At 38.4% G+C, this 18,206-nt stretch overlaps 1 protein-coding gene across 6 annotated transcripts in view; it reads left to right on the top strand.

The window, feature by feature from the left end:
* UNC80 (unc-80 homolog, NALCN channel complex subunit) overlaps positions 1–18,206 on the top strand; it is a 237,775-nt gene that overhangs the window by 161,954 nt on the left and 57,615 nt on the right. For 5 of the 6 annotated variants that reach the window (XM_082396411.1, XM_082396408.1, XM_082396409.1 and 2 more), the window contains 11 exons: positions 983–1,164; positions 1,680–1,811; positions 4,220–4,406; positions 5,044–5,175; positions 6,851–6,994; positions 10,006–10,106; positions 11,113–11,199; positions 12,802–12,985; positions 14,862–14,956; positions 16,590–16,679; positions 17,420–17,521. In XM_082396411.1, the coding sequence (XP_082252537.1) occupies positions 983–1,164; positions 1,680–1,811; positions 4,220–4,406; positions 5,044–5,175; positions 6,851–6,994; positions 10,006–10,106; positions 11,113–11,199; positions 12,802–12,985; positions 14,862–14,956; positions 16,590–16,679; positions 17,420–17,521 (1,436 nt within the window). The remainder of the gene's footprint in view (positions 1–982; positions 1,165–1,679; positions 1,812–4,219; positions 4,407–5,043; positions 5,176–6,850; positions 6,995–10,005; positions 10,107–11,112; positions 11,200–12,801; positions 12,986–14,861; positions 14,957–16,589; positions 16,680–17,419; positions 17,522–18,206) is intronic. The other variant, XM_082396407.1, reaches the window with a different exon arrangement.

Below are 18,206 nucleotides of genomic sequence, written 5' to 3'. Positions count from 1 at the left end.
TGTTTTTAGTGTCTGCCCACCATGGGTAAGGTTGGTTCAGTGGGTTGTGTAGGCTTCCTGGTGGAGGGGACTGGTGCCTGTGTTCTGGTGGATGAGGCTGGATCTTGTCGTTCTGGTGGGAAGGACCGCATCTGGTGGTGTGTTTTGGGATGTCTGTGAACTCATTATGATTTTAGGCAGCCTCTCTGCTAATGGCTGGGGTTGTGTTCCTGTCTTGCTAGTTGTTTGGCATAGGGTGTCCAGCACTGTAGCTTGCTGGTCGTCAAGTGGAGCTGGGTCTTAGTGTTGAGATTTAGATCTCTGGGAGAGCTTTTACCGTTTGATATTACGTGGGGCCGGGAGGTCTCTGGTGGTCCAGTGTCCTGAACTCGGCTCTCCCACCTACTTGGCTCAGGCCTGACACCTGGACAGAGCACCAAGACCCTTTCAGCCACACGGCAGGCTCTTTTTGGCCCTCGTTCTCCTTTCCTCAAGCCACCACACGTCAGCCACTTCTGCGCCCTCAGAGTTTCCCAGTGACACCCACTCACTGGATGATGAATGTTATTTTTAATATAACTAATGGAACTGAGACAGTTTTAAACGGACATTTTTATGTACTGTCCTAGGGTTACTCTGAGATGACTCTAGCCATTTCCTAAAAAGGATATTTCAGCATGTAATTTCCTTTCTTCATTTGCTTCCTCTGGCATTCACTTTTCACTGTGAGCCAAAGGAAACTTTGCTTAGAATGAGTTTTTCTACTGAAATGTCATGCTGTCACTGCCCTCGCATCAGATATCGGAAGATTGTGGGAGGCACAAAGGATGAAGTCTGCTTTCCAGGTGCTGAAACAGGCTTTGCTTTTGCCGGTGCTGGTGGCCTGGCTCTATAGCTCAGTAGTCATTTTCAAGAGACAGAAGCAGTTTCCCCCTTCTCCCTATCCCCAGGAATCATGCAAAATTAAGAGATGCGTAGCTGATGAATTGTTGACTGTCTTTAGCGGCCATGTTCCTGTTGTGTGCGGTGAAAGTCCCTGAGGCCGTGTCTGATATGCTGACATCAGAGTTCCACCACCCGGAGACCGTGCAGCGGCTGAACGCTGTCCTTAAGTTCCACACGCTTTGGAGGTTTCGCTATCAGGTCTGGCCCCGGATGGAGGAGGGAGCACAGCAGATTTTTAAGGTGAGGGATACATCCCACATGGGTATTAGATTAGCAAACCCAGCCCAAGATTCATTTCAGTCCTTGAACCTCAAATCCACAGTGTATGTCCCAAGAGATGCTTCTTTTTTTCCCCTCTCTGATTACATAAGCAAACCTAACTCATATATGAGTGAATTCTTGTCCTTAAAACAAATTGAAATATAAGAATGTAGAGTAAGAAAATCAAGTTTCTATAAACCTCAAGATTTCAGCACCATCTCCAGAGGTAAGCACGTAGAAGTTTGAGGTGTAATCTTCCATACATTTTGCTATATAAACATAGATGTTCTTTGGAGGATGGGGTGATTAACACAAATAGAGATCATGCAGTTGAAACCCTTCGTTTTATTAATGAGTAAACTGAGGCCCAGAGACGTTCTTCATGTGTCTTATAACATCCTGTGCTCTAAAAGATTATGTCATAATTTTGCTTCAGACTCATTCTAGCTTATTTTCCATCTTACTCACTTCATTCTTCTGATATCAACTAACAGATCCCGCCTCCCAGTATAAACTTCACCCTGCCCTCCCCAGTGCTTGGAATGCCATCTGTCCCGATGTTTGACCCCCCTTGGGTCCCTCAGTGCAGCGGGAGTGTCCAGGACCCCATTAATGAAGACCAGTCTGTGAGTAACAGGCACTTTCTTTCTAATATCTTCAGGCTCCATGGTATACATGTAAGAGAGAACAATGGATGTGTGAGACAGTTGTCATAAGAATGTAATAACAGCACAGAAAATCAACCACAAAAGGCCTTTAGTTCTTGTGAGATAGAAGGAACTAACATCTGGGGTGAGCATTTGCAGACCTCCAAAAGCCAAAACAGTTTTTTTCCATAATCATAGAAGCAGCCACCTTGTAATAAAAGCTACTAAAAGCATTAGGCATTGATTTCTTAGCCAAAGGTAGTGCTTTTGCCTCTCTTTATTATAAAACAAACAATTCATTTAACCTACGTAAGCTACCCAAAAGTTAATGAGATTGACTCTGGATGAATAAGAAAAAGAACTGAGTTGCCTGCTCTTGCTGTCCTTGTTTGGACCTTAGTCCGTTCTTTACCTTATTGATCCTCAGTATCATCATCAGAAACGTCACTCTGAGAGCTCAGGTCTTATGCTATTCTAATACATTACTGCTCTATGTAATATAATTTATAAACAGTTAAGTTTAGAACCCAGTCTATTTATAAACAAGAACCAAGAATATGTGCCTTTTGAAAAAATGAATCTTCAAAATATGCCTTTTTCACCTGTTGCATAGCATTTTCCTAAATTACAAGATAATGTAGAAAATTTGGAAAATAAAGCAAATATAGAAAAAGAACACGTCTCTATACACAAATTCATGATTATTTCCTTGCATAATTTCCCACAGGATTTAGGGCAATTGGTATGTGAATATTAAAGATTTCTTTTATATCTCACAAAATATCCCCAGGATGATTGTACCATTTTACCCTTATACAACACAATAGGAAAATGTCTTCTTTATTCAAATTAACTAGTATTATTTTTTAATGCCACATTGAATGGCAAAAAACAAAGTTATTGGCTTTTTTATTCACACATCTTTAAAAAGTTGGTTGAATATATGAAGTGAGGTTGAACATTGTTGCATGTCATACATATATTTTCTAGGCATTTGTAGTTTTCTTTGAACTGTTTGTTTGAACTCTTTACCCATCAGAATATTTTTATTTTAATTCTTCTGCATACACTACCTTCATATCTGATGGTTTTGTGCCAAAGACAAAGGCACGCTTGGTTCTGCCCTCCAGCATCTGAACCACTGGTATAAAGATCCTTGGTTTTTTTCTCATACGTGTGATAGATTCATTTGAGTCAAGTACATTCTCTTCCCAATTTCACAGTGAATTTCAATCCAAAGCCCCTAATTCTATATCCAGTTATCTTTCCCTTATCTTATTATAATAAACCAGCTTAACCCCTGGCTCTCAAAATGAATTGCCATGTGGCCCATCAAATGCCCTTAATTGCTGTTGTGTCATCCACTATTGGAAACCTTTAGTCTTATGTTAAGACCCTGCATAAAGGGAGCTTCGATGACTGCCGTCCTTTAGAGGAGTGACCAACACCCCTTGTTTCTTTAATCCTATGTGACCACTGGCCAACAAAGATGTAGAATTTCTACTATACATAGACATTACTTCAAATTGGTAGTGAAGAATGTCAGTGATCACTTCCCTGCTCTGAGACCAATGACTTCATCCCCAGAGCTCTTGGAATTTATCTCAGCATAAGCATCACGATTAAGGCAAAAATAGAATGGCCCCTTTGCAAAGTGAATCTTTCCTCCTTTATTGTTTCTTATCTGTTATGCTTTTGCTGCTGGTAAACAGGGTCAGATTTTACATTCAACCATAGTAACACTACCAACTCTCATAATTTCCATTCAGTAGCTTTGTTTCTATAAATATTGTTAAGTATTTACAGTGTGGCATTGTATTTTCTATTATTTATATTTATTATTATTTAACATTAATATTTCTAAATATTAAGTATTTGCAGTGTGGTAGATACTTAAGATACAAAAATGAAATAAATCACATAATTAATTGTTTTACACGAAAGAGATCTTTCCTCCTCCTTCCCATGGTTCTGACTTTCTCTTTTATTAACCTTATGAAGTAAATGTCCTTCATTTAAAACCAGTTCAAGAAATTTTGGAAGGAAACAGAGCATTAAAAATGTTTATTCGATGTGTTTAAAGAGTGGATCATTGATATTTAACCTAAAATAAGATTAGGTAAAATAATATTTTTTCTTTCCCGAAATTACAAACATCCTTGAAGAATTATCCAGATTGAATGAAAAAGAATGTCTTAGTTGTACACAGCCTGGAAACTTGGTAGAAAAAGAAGCAAACAAATAATCTCCATGAAACTAGATCACGGATGCTCTAACATTTCCTGAAAACAAAGTACCACATCTGTGTCATTCAGTAGAACACTCTTGATACATGTGACCTTGCAGAAGAGTTGCTAGTAAATAAACTTGCCTTCATGTCTCCGTAGAAATCCTTTTCAGCCCGGGCTGTGTCCCGCTCCCATCAAAGGGCAGAGCACATCTTAAAGAACTTGCAACAGGAGGAAGAGAAGAAACGTCTAGGTCGAGAAGCCAGCCTCATCACCGCCATCCCCATCACCCAGGAGGCTTGCTATGAGCCCACCTGCACACCCAACTCAGAGCCAGAAGAAGAAGGTGCCCTCTACACACTGAACTTCTTTGGAGGTGGGGGGTGCTGAGTCACACAAAAGGGAAAGGACTTGCTTTGAAATAAACATTGACGATTTTATGTGACATGAGGTGATATGCTCCCTCTATCTCTCTCTCTTACCTCCTGACACTATCTAAAGAAAGAGAAAAAAGTTGTCTTTTTCTAAATGTTTAGAGCTGGCTTGTTTACAGAGGAGGACATTAGCCCCATTGAATGAACTAATATGATAATGGACCAAGCAGTGACTATGATTCAGGCAACAGCTGAATCCAGAGTGTGTGCTAAAACATACGCAATCAATCTTTCATCATTAAAAATGGGGTTAGTCCATTAACTACTTTCAGCCTTCACAAGTGCAGACAGTTTTTTGATTGATATCAGAAAAATGATTTCTGAACCATTCTAAATTCAGTCATTCTCTGCCCCACTTTTGTGAAATCTTTGGGAGGAATTTTCTGTCTCCCTTTCTGTAGGTGTTTTTTCCTCACCAAAGTACATTCTAAATTACTTAAGCCTTATGCTTTGAGAGCTATATACACTTTGATGTAAGTACAACTATAATAGTGATGATAACTTTTTTGTTACAAAACCAAAGTTCACGTTCCCCATTTTCTTTGCCAGTAGAAGAAGTCACCAATCTGGCATCCCGTCGACTGTCTGTGAGCCCATCCTGTACCTCCAGCACTTCCCACAGGAATTATTCCTTCCGCCGAGGGTCAGTCTGGTCAGTGCGTTCAGCCGTCAGTGCTGAAGGTGTGTCCTCTTACAAATGTGTCCTTTATTCCTCATGACTTGTGTGTTTTGAAATAATTTTTATTTGATATGATTATCTCACTTCATTACACTGTCTTCATTAAATAACCTGTCTCATGATCTTAAAGTTTAAAAATGTATATTAGTTGAGTGGTATTCTAAAAAAAATTGTTGATTTAATCCAGCAAATGTCCTTGATGAGTTGGTTCTATTTTAATTACATTACATGTCATCATATTGCAGAGGGTTCTATAAAACATCATTCTAGGCAGTTAACAGTTTTCAACACTGGCTACACATTACAATCAACCAGGGAGCTTTTAAAAATGCTCAAGTCACACCCAAGACCAAATCAGAATCTCTAAGGGTGGGACTCAAGCACCTCAATGTTTTAAAAATCTTCTCAGGTGATTCCAGTGCATAGCTAAGACTCAGTAGGATGCTTTAGGATGCTGTTCTGGAAAAATTTATCAAAGGAAGAACAAAGCTCGTGCCAGTCCTGTAATGAAATCTGATTCCGGGGGAGAAATGTGATACTCTTCAGTTCTAAGAATTTAAAAACTACGCTTCTCTAATGATAAATAACTGGGGACTCACTCCTTCATGATTATTCAGATTTCATCACGATTTATAAAGTCATCAAAAAGTTGTACAGAAACTAGTGGTTCTCAACCCTTCACTGCACAACCCTGGAAAACTTCAAAAATGACCAATGCTAATTAATCACAGCAGCCCAAGGCATATCTATATTTTTTCTAACACCTTTATTGAGATATAATTCACATACTAAAATTCAACCTTTTGAAGTGCATAATGCAGTGGTTGTTAGTATATTTGTAGAGTGTGCAACCATCAATGCTACTTTATTTTAGGATATTTTCATTATCCCCAAAAGAGACCCTATACCCATTAGTAGTCACGCCTCATCCACCACTCCCCCCAACCCCTGACAAGAAATAATCTACTTTCTATTTCTATGGATTTGCCTATTCTGCACATCTCATATGAATGGAATCATATAATACGTGGCCTTTTGTGACTGGGTCCTTTCACTCAGCATACTTTCAAGGTCGATCCATGCTGCCACATGTATCACTTCTTCATTCCTTCTTATTACAAGATAATGTTCCATTATATGGATACGCCACATTTTGTTTATCCGTTCACCAGTTAGAGTGGACTTTTGGGTTGTTTCCACCCTTTGGTTATTATGAATTACACTCTTACGAACCATTATGTATAAGTTTTGTGAGGAAAACTGCCAAGCTATTTTCAAAAGTGTCTGCATCGTTTTACATTCCGACCAAAAAGCATAAGGGTTCCAATTGTTCCACACCCTTGCATAGCCACAGTAATCTTGGAAATGAAGAGCAAAGTTGGAAAACTTACATTTCCCCATTTCAAAACTGACTACAGAGCTGCAGTAACCAAGATTGTGCAGTATGGACTTGAGGGTTGATAGACACATCAACGGACTAGATTGGAACCGGAAGTAAACCATTACATGTATGTTGATTTCAAGTTTGAAAAGGGTGCTATGAACCTTCAATGGGGGAAAGAATCGTCTTTCCAACAGATGATGCTGGCACAACTAGATATCTGCATAGAAAAAAAAAATGTTCCATAAGTAGGTCTTGAACTGAGAAAAGCACGCCGATTCTGTCTCCCTCTTCAGATGAGGAACACGCCGCCGAACACACGCCCAGCCCCCACGTGCCTCAGCCCCCTCAGGCTGTGTTCCCGGCATGCATCTGTGCAGCAGTGCTCCCCATTGTCCATCTGATGGAGGACGGTGAGGTGCGGGAAGATGGAGTAGCAGGTACAGTTGTGACTGGTCAGAACCGTCAGTAACTCTAATAAATACTGGAGGCGTTCATCTGATAAGGCGCAGTAGGGTGCCCTCGAAGACGTGAACCGCTGGCCACGTGTGGAGTTGTTTTATGGACATGCTATAATGACAGATTTGTAATACGCTGAACTAACACTACCACTTTCTCCACCTTTTCCTCCCACAAACTTTATGACCAAGATATTGCACTTCAGATAGGCAGTTTTTTTCCAGGAGCGTTGTTTAGGACTGGAGAACAGACCAACCCTCATTTGGCCACGTAGAAATCAAATAGTGCTTTTGGCCACCTTAGAAATCTTAGCCATTGGCTTGACATCATTAATGCCATCTTTCTCACTTGATTTCCTTTCCAGAGGTAATAAGTAAAGAAAATAATTGAAAAATGAAATGATAAACTAGGGGTAAAGACGAGTTACATTTGTCACAGGTAACAGGTTAATATTCTTGATGTTATTTTTTAAAAAAAAAAAAAACCTTTATAACCCAATAATGACTTTTTATACCCCAGTAGAGAAATGGACAAAGGATGTAAACACACTCTAACAGCCAATTAAATCTGTAAATAACACTGTTGTTTACAACAACAGTGAAATCTTACATTTCATATAAAAAATTGCAAGGATTATTTCAAAAGAAATTATGCATAGCTGGTAAAGATTCAGAGAAAAGATTATCCTCACACCTTGCTGACGGCAGTAAAAATTTAATGCAAGCACTCTGAAACAGTTTCACGGTATGCACCATAAGCCTTAAAAGTGTGTACACCCTTTGACACAGATTTTGGTATCTAGCAATTTCCTAAGGCAGTAATGAGGGGTGAATTAAGGTTTACAGAGAACGCTGTACCTTGTACATTTTTAAAATAACAAATATTTGAAAAGAGTTTAAATGTCCAACAATAGGCAATTAATCATGGTACCTCCATATGACAGCTTTCTGTGCACATTAGAAAACTATTAACATAAAAGTGTTCAATTTATTGATAATTAAAAATGTGAGTACCAGAGAGTATTTTCTATATGATATTATTTAAAGATACATGTAAATATATATTTCATGTATATGAAAGAATATACTCCAAAATGTTTATAGTTGTTTTGGTGGTTGGTAGACTTATCAGTCTTATTCTCCTCTCTGTCTTTTTCTGTATTTCTCATGTTTTAAGCATTAAACTGCCGTACTTAGCAATTAGAATAAAAATAGCGTTATAAAGATAGTTTTGCAACCAATTTCAACTTAACAAAAACCCACATCTATTTTAATTATTTATAAAGATACATGAAAGCTAAAGCTTATATTTACATATCTCTTGTTAAATTAGTTATATAGCTCAATCTTAATTGGATGGTTAGCTTCTGAAGCAAAAAAAAATTGGTATAATTTATTTTAAATAGAGGCTGAAAAATAAATTTATGCTAAACTCTATATTCCTAGTTTAGAAAACTAAGCTAAACCATTTAAACTGAAGATCATCTAATGCTTACCCACTACTCACTTTTACCCACCTGCTTTCTTAGCCTGGGCACTTCCAGGCAATCTTAGCCTGACCACTTTTCCCAAAGAAGTAGCACTTTCTTTCACATTAGGAATAATTATTTATTCCTAGGACACCCTCATTAGAAGTGGGAACCCTAACTGTTACTGGCTCAACTATGTCATCTTGCTGTGGGAGTTATTAGTTAAAACATTCATGTGAACAATAAAAGGTCACGTCTAATTCATGTGCATTCTAAACAAAGCATATTTTCTAAACCAAATAGTTACTTTAGGAATTTCTCCATACAATAAACAATGAAGTGGGACTTTAATAAATACCACTGTTAACATTAGGGTAATTTCTAAAACAAAGAATCATAAATGTATTCTTTTTTTATTAAAATGTAATTGACATATAACACTGTTTTAGTTTTAGATATACAACATAGACATTTGATATATGTATGCATTACAAAATGATTACCACAATAAGTTTAGTTAACATCCATCACCATACATAGCTACAATTTTTTTTATGATGGGAACTTTTTTTTTTTTTTTAATTTTTGGCTGCTTTGGGTCTTCGTGGCTGCACGCGGAGCTTTCTCTAGTTGCGGCGAGCGGGGGCTATTCTTCATTGTGGTGCACGGACATCTAATTGCGGTGGCTTCTCTTGTGGAGCACAAGCTCTAGGTGCGTGGGCTTCAGTAGTTGTGGCACACGGGCTCAGTAGTTGTGGCCCGTGGGCTCTAGAGTGCAAACTCAGTAGCTGTGGTGCTCGGGCTTAGTTGCTTCGTGGCATGTGGGGTCTTCCCGGAGCAGGGATTGAACCCATGTCCCCTGCACTGGCAGGCGGATTCTTAACCACTGTGCCACCAGGGAAGTCCTGATGAGGACTTTTAATAACTATTGTCTTAACAGCTTTCAAGTATACAATACAGTATTGTTAATGATAGTCACCATGCTGTACATTAAATCCCCAGGATTTATTTATCTTATAACTGTAAGTTTGTAACCTTTGACCACCTTCCCTCCCCCCAGTACCCACCCCCCCACCTCTGGTAACCAATCTGTCCTATGTATCTATGAGTTTGGGGTTTTCTTAGATTCCACATGTAAGTGAGATCATAACTTTGCATAACATCCTCTTTCACTTTGCATAACATCCTCAAAGTCCATCCATATTGTCACAAATGGGAGGATTTCCTTTTTTATGGCTAAATGATATTCCATTGTATATCACAAATGCATTTTTAACAAAAACAATGCTAATATTTAAAGGGCATCCTATACTCTTTTGTCACATTTTCCTTATAGGCTAAAATGTTCAGAAACAACAACAAAAAGAACAGATACCTGCCTTTCAATAGAAAAAGAGTCCACAGAACCTCTGTAAGGCAAAACTTGAGAGAGACCTATTAAAGTTTAGTAAATTATTTGAATACTTTATCTAATAGATTTATCTCCATTTAAGATGAATATTCAATTTCCTTTCTCTTCTAAAGTGAGTGCTGTGGCCCAGCAAGTCTTATGGAATTGTCTAATTGAAGATCCATCAACAGTTCTTCGACATTTCCTGGAAAAACTGACCATCAGCAATAGACAAGTAAATTCCTCTTTCTTTACAGTGTAGCTGTGTAGCTATGTGTGTGAACATGGTTAAAAACAAGCAGTGGACTTTACAGTGACATGCATACAACATTGGTGTCCTCTGACACATAGCCGAGAAGTACTTTGGATGATGATAATGATGAACAAACTAAACTTGGCTGTTTTCTTTTGAATTTCTCCATTAACTGATGTCTCCATATGTATATGGTACATTGCTAGTAATGACCCTAAGATACTGAAAGATTCTCAGTCTTTTAAACAAAGATTAAATTCAGTTTAATGTTTTCAGTGTTCGGTACATTTACTGAATTCTGACTGGCTGGTAGTATGTGGTGCAGGTAGTATTATTAGAGTATGTTGAAACTCTCCATTAATCAAAAAATCTAATTTATCAGGTCACCCTGTGAGAAGATTATGCCAAATAAAAGTCATTTTCTGAACAATGGCAAAATACACTGATGATTACAAATTATTTCTTCATTTCTGTGTTATGGTCCTGTTCACTGGAAGATTAAGTTTCTGAAAGGAAGGTTAATTATAAACATCTCCATTTATCCTCTCTTGGCCCAGCTTTATCTCTTTGACTTGAAACGTAGGAAGCAGAACTATGAAGTTCAATAAACCTAGTTTGTTTAATGGTTTCTTAAGCTAGAGCCTCCTCCCATTTCCATCACACCTGGAAGCCACAGCAAATAGAGATGACTAAATGTACAGCTTTCCTGTGATTTGCCTGTGACCTATAGACACAGTCTAAATTTTTATTTAAAAATTTGACTATTGCTTAGTAATGTCATATATTAGCTTCTAGGAGACGATGTTACAGTTGGCTTAAATGCTATTTAACAAGTATCACACACACTATATTAAAATGCTGAACATAAGGGAAATCAACATGTGGGCAAAAGTAAGAAAAATCCTCCCACCTTGCTTTTCGAGAAGTTAATTTTATTTCCTACAGCATGGCAGCTGAATGAGACCTAGAAATTCTGTTGTTCTTTCAGGATGAGTTAATGTACATGCTGCGCAAACTCCTCCTGAATATCGGAGACTTTCCTGCTCAGACCTCTCACATCCTATTCAACTACTTGGTGAGTTTCACCTCCAGTAGGTTATAAATGTTCATTTCCAAGTAGGAAGCAACAATAAGAGAAAAGGATCCAAGGAGATTTTTTTTTCAATAAATTCCCATTAATTATATGACTGAAGGTGAATCATGGTCAGCTGAATTCACCACTGTTTGTATGGGGAAGCCCCTCCTGGCACAATCCTTGGCATGTGATGGGCACTCAATAAATGTCTCTTTCCTCTCTGTCTCCCTTTGGCATTATACAACTTCCTCATGTCGGTCCTTAATTTTAGTTTTCTGCTGAAAAAATGTATATGTCATTTTTTTAAAATTCTTTTTTCTTTTAACACCTTTATTGGAGTATAATTGCTTTACAATGGTATGTTAGTTTCTGCTTTATAACAAAGTGAATCAGCTATTCATATACATATATCCCCATATCCCCTCCCTCTTGCGTCTCCCTCCCACCCTCCCTATCCCACCCCTCTAGGTGGTCACAAGGCACCCAGCTGATCTCCCTGTGCTATGCAGCTGCTTCCCACTAGCTATCTATTTTACATTTGGTAGTGTGTATATGTCCATGCCACTCTCTCTCACTTCGTCCCAGCTTCCCCTTCCCCTTCCCCTTCCCCTTCCCCATGTCCTCAAGTCCATTCCTTATGACTGCGTCTTTATTCCTGTCCTGCCCCTAGGTTCTTCAGAATCTTTTTTTTTTTTTTTTTAGATTCCACCTATGTGTGTTAGCATACAGTATTTGTTTTTCTCTTTCTGACTTACTTCACTCTGTATGACAGTCTCTAGGTCCATCCAGCTCACTACAAATAACTCAATTTCGTTTCTTTTTATGGCTGAGTAATATTCCATTGTATATATGTGCCATATCTTTATCCATTCATCTGTTGATGGACATTTAGGTTGCTTCCATGTCCTGGCTATTGTAAATGTGCTGCAATGAACATTGTGGTACATGACTCTTTTTGAATTATGGTTTTCTCAGGGTATGCTAACACATATATATGGAATCTAAAAAAAAAAAAAAATGGTTCTGAAGAACCTAGGGGCAGGACAGGAATAAAGACGCAGATGTAGAGAATGGACTTGAGGACATGGGGAGGGGGAAGGGTAAGCTGGGATGAAGTGAGAGAGTAGCATTGACATATATACACTAGCAAATGTAAAATAGATAGCTAGTGGGAAGCAGCTGCATCACACAGGGAGATCAGCTCGGTGCTTTGTGATGACCTAGAGGGGTGGGATAGGGAGGGTGGGAGGGAGATGCAAGAGGGAGGGGATATGGGGATATACGTAGACATATAGCTGATTCACTTTGCTATACAGCAGAAACTAACACAACATTGTAAAACAATTGTACTCCAGTAAAGATGTTAAAAAAAAAATAGCAGTAAGTATTTTAGTGATAACATAAAAATATATGGTAACCTGTTCAGGCCAGTTTTCCAATTATCCCTTCTCCTGCTTACTGCCACTGTTAGAGAAGCATTTGAATAGAGAATTCAAAGGCAAAAAAAACAATATTTAATTAAGAAAATGAAAAGCCAAGGAAATGAGAATGTAAGCTCAGAATTACTGTGACTTTGTGACCACTTCCTGTTCTGACTTATAGGTGGGATTAATCATGTACTTTGTGCGGACCCCCTGCGAGTGGGGGATGGATGCCATTTCAGCCACTCTGACTTTCCTGTGGGAGGTGGTCGGTTACGTAGAAGGCCTGTTCTTCAAGGATCTGAAGCAGACCATGAAGAAGGAGCAATGTGAGGTCAAGCTCCTGGTGACCGCTTCAATGCCAGGTACTGCTTTTGGAAGACATAACTTTTTTAGGAGTATAAATAACCCTTTTACAGACCAAGTGTCTCTTTCATTCATGAGAAAATTTTCTGACCCTGGGATTGAGTGCTTCAAAGAATTTTTGTTGAATACAATCTGAAGAAATACAATAGACCCTTTAAAAGTCAGCAATTGCCAGATGAAAAGGGAGACATCAGAACTGAGATCCGCGTGAATCAGTACTTGAAGGACTGCCAAGGTTAAAGATTTATTTAAGTCTATTGCAGAGGGCCAGCTGAACTGAGAGCCTTTTTGAATGAATTTTTGGCACTGCAAGGAGAATAATATTGTTTGCATGGCAGGGACCCCAGGCTTTTGTAAACTCACTGAGAGATGGCTTTATGAAAAATTGGAAAAGGGAAAAGCAGGAAGGAAAATTACAAGAAAACATGCAGTGTGATATAAACTCTAGATACAATTCCTTTTCATTTTGGATAGCTTGCCTTTCTTGGAGATAAAATTTTGCCAAGCCTTTATCCTTGTGCAATGTCTAAGAAAATGTGAGATAATACATGTATTGAAATAAAAAGACAAAATTATATATAAATAAGAACACAGGTTCTGGCAGCAAAGAGACCTATGTTAAAATCAGAGCACTGGGCTTCCCTAGTGGCACAGTGGTTGAGAATCTGCCTGCCAATGTAGGGGACACGGGTTCGAGCCCTGGTCTGGGAAGATCCCACGTGCCATGGAGCAACTGGGCCCGTGAGCCACAGCTACTGAGCCTGCACATCTGGAGCCTGTGCTCTGCAACAAGAGAGGCCGCGATGGTGAGAGGCCCGCGCACCGCGATGAAGAGTGGCCCCCGCTTGCCGCAACTGGAGAAAGCCCTCGCACAGAAACGAAGACCCAACACAGCCAAAAATAAAAATAAATAAATAAATAAAAAATTTTAAAAAAAAGAACCCTCCTCGAAATGGAGTGATTAAAAAAAAAAAAAATCAGAGCACTGCCATTTATCATCTGTATAATTAATATTAGCTATGAAAAAGTACATCACTTTTAAAGCTTTCTTTACATGTACAATGGGAGTATGATTCATACTTCGTAATTGTGAGGAATAAATGAGTTTAGGTCTCTAAAATACTAGCTGCCATACCTGACACATGGTAAGCATTCAGTAAGTGGCAATGGTATATTTATGTCTATAGGTTACTCAGCAAAGAGATCAGCTTTCATTACAGCAAAGAAACATATTGTCAGGCATATACTTAAAAACAACTCATTATAAATCAAGGTATATCATAATGTTCACTGTCTCACCAGCCAAGCAGAATACAGAAAACGTAAATTTAAACTACCTTTCAGGTACTTGTTTAGCTTTTGCTAATAGCTCTATTTGTATCTTCTCAACCATTATTACCTCATCATCTCATTTAAAATAAAGCAATAGATTATTTGTTGGAATGCTTAAGGTTTGAATTCTGACTCTTCCACTAAATAAATGTGTCTTTGACTAAGTTACTTATAAGTTCTTATTTATAAGAATAAGTTCTCTCTGTTTCTTCATTTGTAATGTGAAAATAATAATACCCATATCATAGGGTTGCTATGAGATTTAAATATGATTATGCACATAAAACCATTTAAAAGTATGGGGAACTCCATAAACGGTAGCTATGATTTTTAAATGATAAGTAAACATACTTAAAATATATATTTAACTAGAAACAAAGGAGTGCAGTTAGTACAATGCACAGCTCACATTAAACCCTCACCAGTAGTAATCATCATAATAATAAAAACATCAGCTTATTGATAATATTTTAATAATTTGTGCTTTATCTATAAACTTTCTTATAGTAGAAGTCAGTTTATTATGATTTTTACCTTCTGTAGGTACCAAAACCTTGGTAGTTCATGGACAGAATGAGTGTGATATCCCAACCCAGTTACCGGTCCATGAAGATACTCAATTTGAAGCCCTGTTAAAGGTAGGGATGACTTTTGACAGAAGTGATTTTTTTTTTTAATGCACAATGGCTATGGCCACTTCACTGATCATCCAGTTTTGAATTAAGTGGCCTTTCTCTATCTTCAAATGAATATATGCATTTATTTACCTCTTCTAGAATCTGCCCCACTCTTGTGTACTTCCTCTATTTCCTTGCATAATTTTCCCCACATGGATGTAGGCAAGATCATGCCGGCTCCCTCTCAGCTACAGCAGCCACGTGACACTCCTCTTGAGATGCTGTGAATCCTGCTTAGGAGTATCCTGGCATCACTTGTGGCAGTTCTGGAGCCGCCCTGGGTTTGCACGCCAAGGGCACTGGGACAAACTCTAGGGATCAGGTGACAGTCCATGCCAGAGACGCTTTTTGTGGCATCGAGTTGAACAATACACAGTCTTGATTTGCCACTGACAGAAATGATTGGAGAGGCAGAAAATATATACCTTAGAATAAACTAAGCGAATCAAGAAAGTATTTTCAATGGTTATGACAATTACGCCCCTTAAGAGATATGCAGTCCATTGTTCCTCATGCCTGTAAGGTTGTTAAGGGAAAGTAGTAAGTACACTCGTGCAGTGATTCCCTGTTTATCTGGAGCCCAAACTTTTGGCCCAGAAAAGACCTCTGAGAAATTCAGTTTTGCCAAGCCTGTGTATTTTATTTCAGTAGAAAGGGTTGTTAAGCCTCCTCCAGGCCTCACTCCTTCATCTCCAGAGAGTCTCTCAGGCCCAGTCAAGCAAACTTCAACAGCCTCTTCATCTTCCTACTCACTTTGGATGGTAGGATAGCGTGAAGGCAGAGAGTGAGTTCAAACCCCCGCTCCACCACAACCAGTGTTATCTAAATAAGTCAAACAACGGGCTCTCTCTAGTCTCAGTTTCTTTTTCAACAGTGCTCGATTATTAGTGCAGGTTATACAAGTTCTCTACATTGAAAGCATTGAGCATAGAATATAGTAGATAATAAGCGCTCAATCACTGTGGTTCATATGATTCTTAATGTTGCTACTAAACATGCTTTCTTCCTGATATTGAGACCAGTAGATGCCACTGTGCCTTCACAGTTCATCACTCAAGTCTACATTTTAATTGTACCTCTTTTAGCTCTATGAGAACAGTGCAGACAGTTTGTATTACACTATCAGTCTTTTTTTAAATTGAGATATAGTTGATGTATAATATTATATACATTTCAGGTATACAGCATAGTGACTCACAATTTTTAAAGGTCATATTCCATTTATAGTTATTCTAAAATATTAGCTATGTTCTGTGTTGTACAATATAACCTTGTAGCTTATTTATTTTATGCATAGTAGTTTGCACATCTTAATCCCCTACCCCTATCTTGCACTACCTTACACATCAGTCTTTATGCTGTCATTTTTTTGGATAGCTGTGTGCATGTAAATGTTCATATATGTGTGTGTGTATATAATATATATACGTATATATATGCACACATATAATATATAAAATGTGTGTAAGATATAAATACATATGTATTCCTTATAGGAAGTTACCTGGTTTTATGACATTTTTATCTTTCAGCTTACTGTTTGGCTCATAATATGATCTCAATAAATGTTTGTTAAAAATTGCTGTTGTTCTAGGAGTGTCTGGAGTTTTTTAATATCCCAGAATCCCAGTCTACACATTACTTTCTCATGGATAAGCGATGGAACCTTATCCACTACAATAAGGTGAGACTGCAGTGATGACGCTCACGGAGGGCTGTGTCAAAAGCCCCTTATGCCTTTCCCGAGGGCAGCTTCGCTCCAGGGGGCGTCGCTGTTTAGAGGTGAGGCGTATGGCCGCTGGGTTCACACCACCTCACTGATGATGTATTAGCTTTGGACTGGCCGCTTTACCTTTGTACCCTTCAGTTTCCTTGTCTGTAAAGGGCAGGTGATGATAGTAGCTACTTTAGGGTCGTTGTAAGAATTAAAGGAGATAAGTAAGGCACTTCGTCACTCATCATTATTACATCTAGATGAACATTTAAGTTGCCCGTATTGTAAGTACACGTGTTTATTTGGAATGTTAATGTTGTTCTCATGCTGCTTTCTACTACATTAAGCATGATTGTGGTAACGTGATCTAATGAACAAAGGAAACCTCAGGAAGACCACTGACATCACTTTACAGGGCTTTTCTTTTCTTCTTCAGAATGGGTTTTAGTAAATGGCCTCTGGCTCCTTTGCTCCTGAAAGAGCATCCTGGACTTTGGAAAGCATACTCGGCCTGGGGAGATTGAAGCTTTCCCAAGGAGGGTGTTTATCTTCCCTAGGATTTTGTAGAATTGGGGAGCATAAAGTAGTAAGAATCTAAACCATCAGAAAATACATAACTTATGTTTGTCTGACCTTTGGGGAAAGAGGAAATGAGAGTCAGAGTTTAATTATTTGAACTCTCTTTTTGTCTTTGTGTAATCCCACCACAGACCTATGTTCGGGATATTTACCCTTTTAGGAGATCCGTGTCTCCACAGCTGAACCTTGTACATATGCATCCAGAGAAAGGACAGGAGCTCATTCAGAAACAGGTGCCTGACCACCACAGTTTTATTCTATTTTGTCATGTCGTTGGAATAGATGATCTGTAAACGGTTGCCAGCCCTGAGATTCTGTGATTCTGTTATGATCCTCTCTAGAGAGAGAATGATGGGCCCTTGGTCAATAGATAGTTCCCCAAAATAGTGTGTTAACTAAGTTTTATAAATTGGATGAATAATGTAAAGGTATTAAGAAACACTCACTTGGAGAATGCTACGAGAAATCATAAGGGTATAAATAGCAGAATCTTCTAATTTATTTACCTACTAGTTTCTAAGTTTGGATTTTCACTCCACATTTTTGTAAAGCAGGATTGGAAGTACACATAGTGTAGCTATAAGAAGGTTGGCCCAGAAATTTATGCTAGCTGGAAAAAAATAAAAGGGGTCAATGTAGTGTGCCTGAAAAAGGCCCTGCACCAAGGTCCAGAGATTTGGACTCAGTCCCAGCTCTGCCACTGACCAGTGATCTGACCTTGGACATGTTACTAACTTCTCTTAAAATAGGAGGAAACAGAATCAAGCAGCTGTACTTAGATTTAAGATTGAAGAACAGAATAACGTTTACACATCTCATCATAAATCAGACTTTGAGCTTAAGGAAATTCACTATTTTGCAAGCGAAATATAGCTGTAGTACACAATTCTAATAGTGATACAATTTTAATGTGTTCTG

Source organism: Balaenoptera borealis (genome assembly GCF_965194805.1).
Source record: "Balaenoptera borealis genome assembly, chromosome: 6".
In the NCBI taxonomy this organism is placed as follows: domain Eukaryota; kingdom Metazoa; phylum Chordata; class Mammalia; order Artiodactyla; family Balaenopteridae; genus Balaenoptera; species Balaenoptera borealis.
Note: the sequence above shows the minus strand (reverse complement) of the source record. Positions and strands in the feature narration are given on the sequence as shown.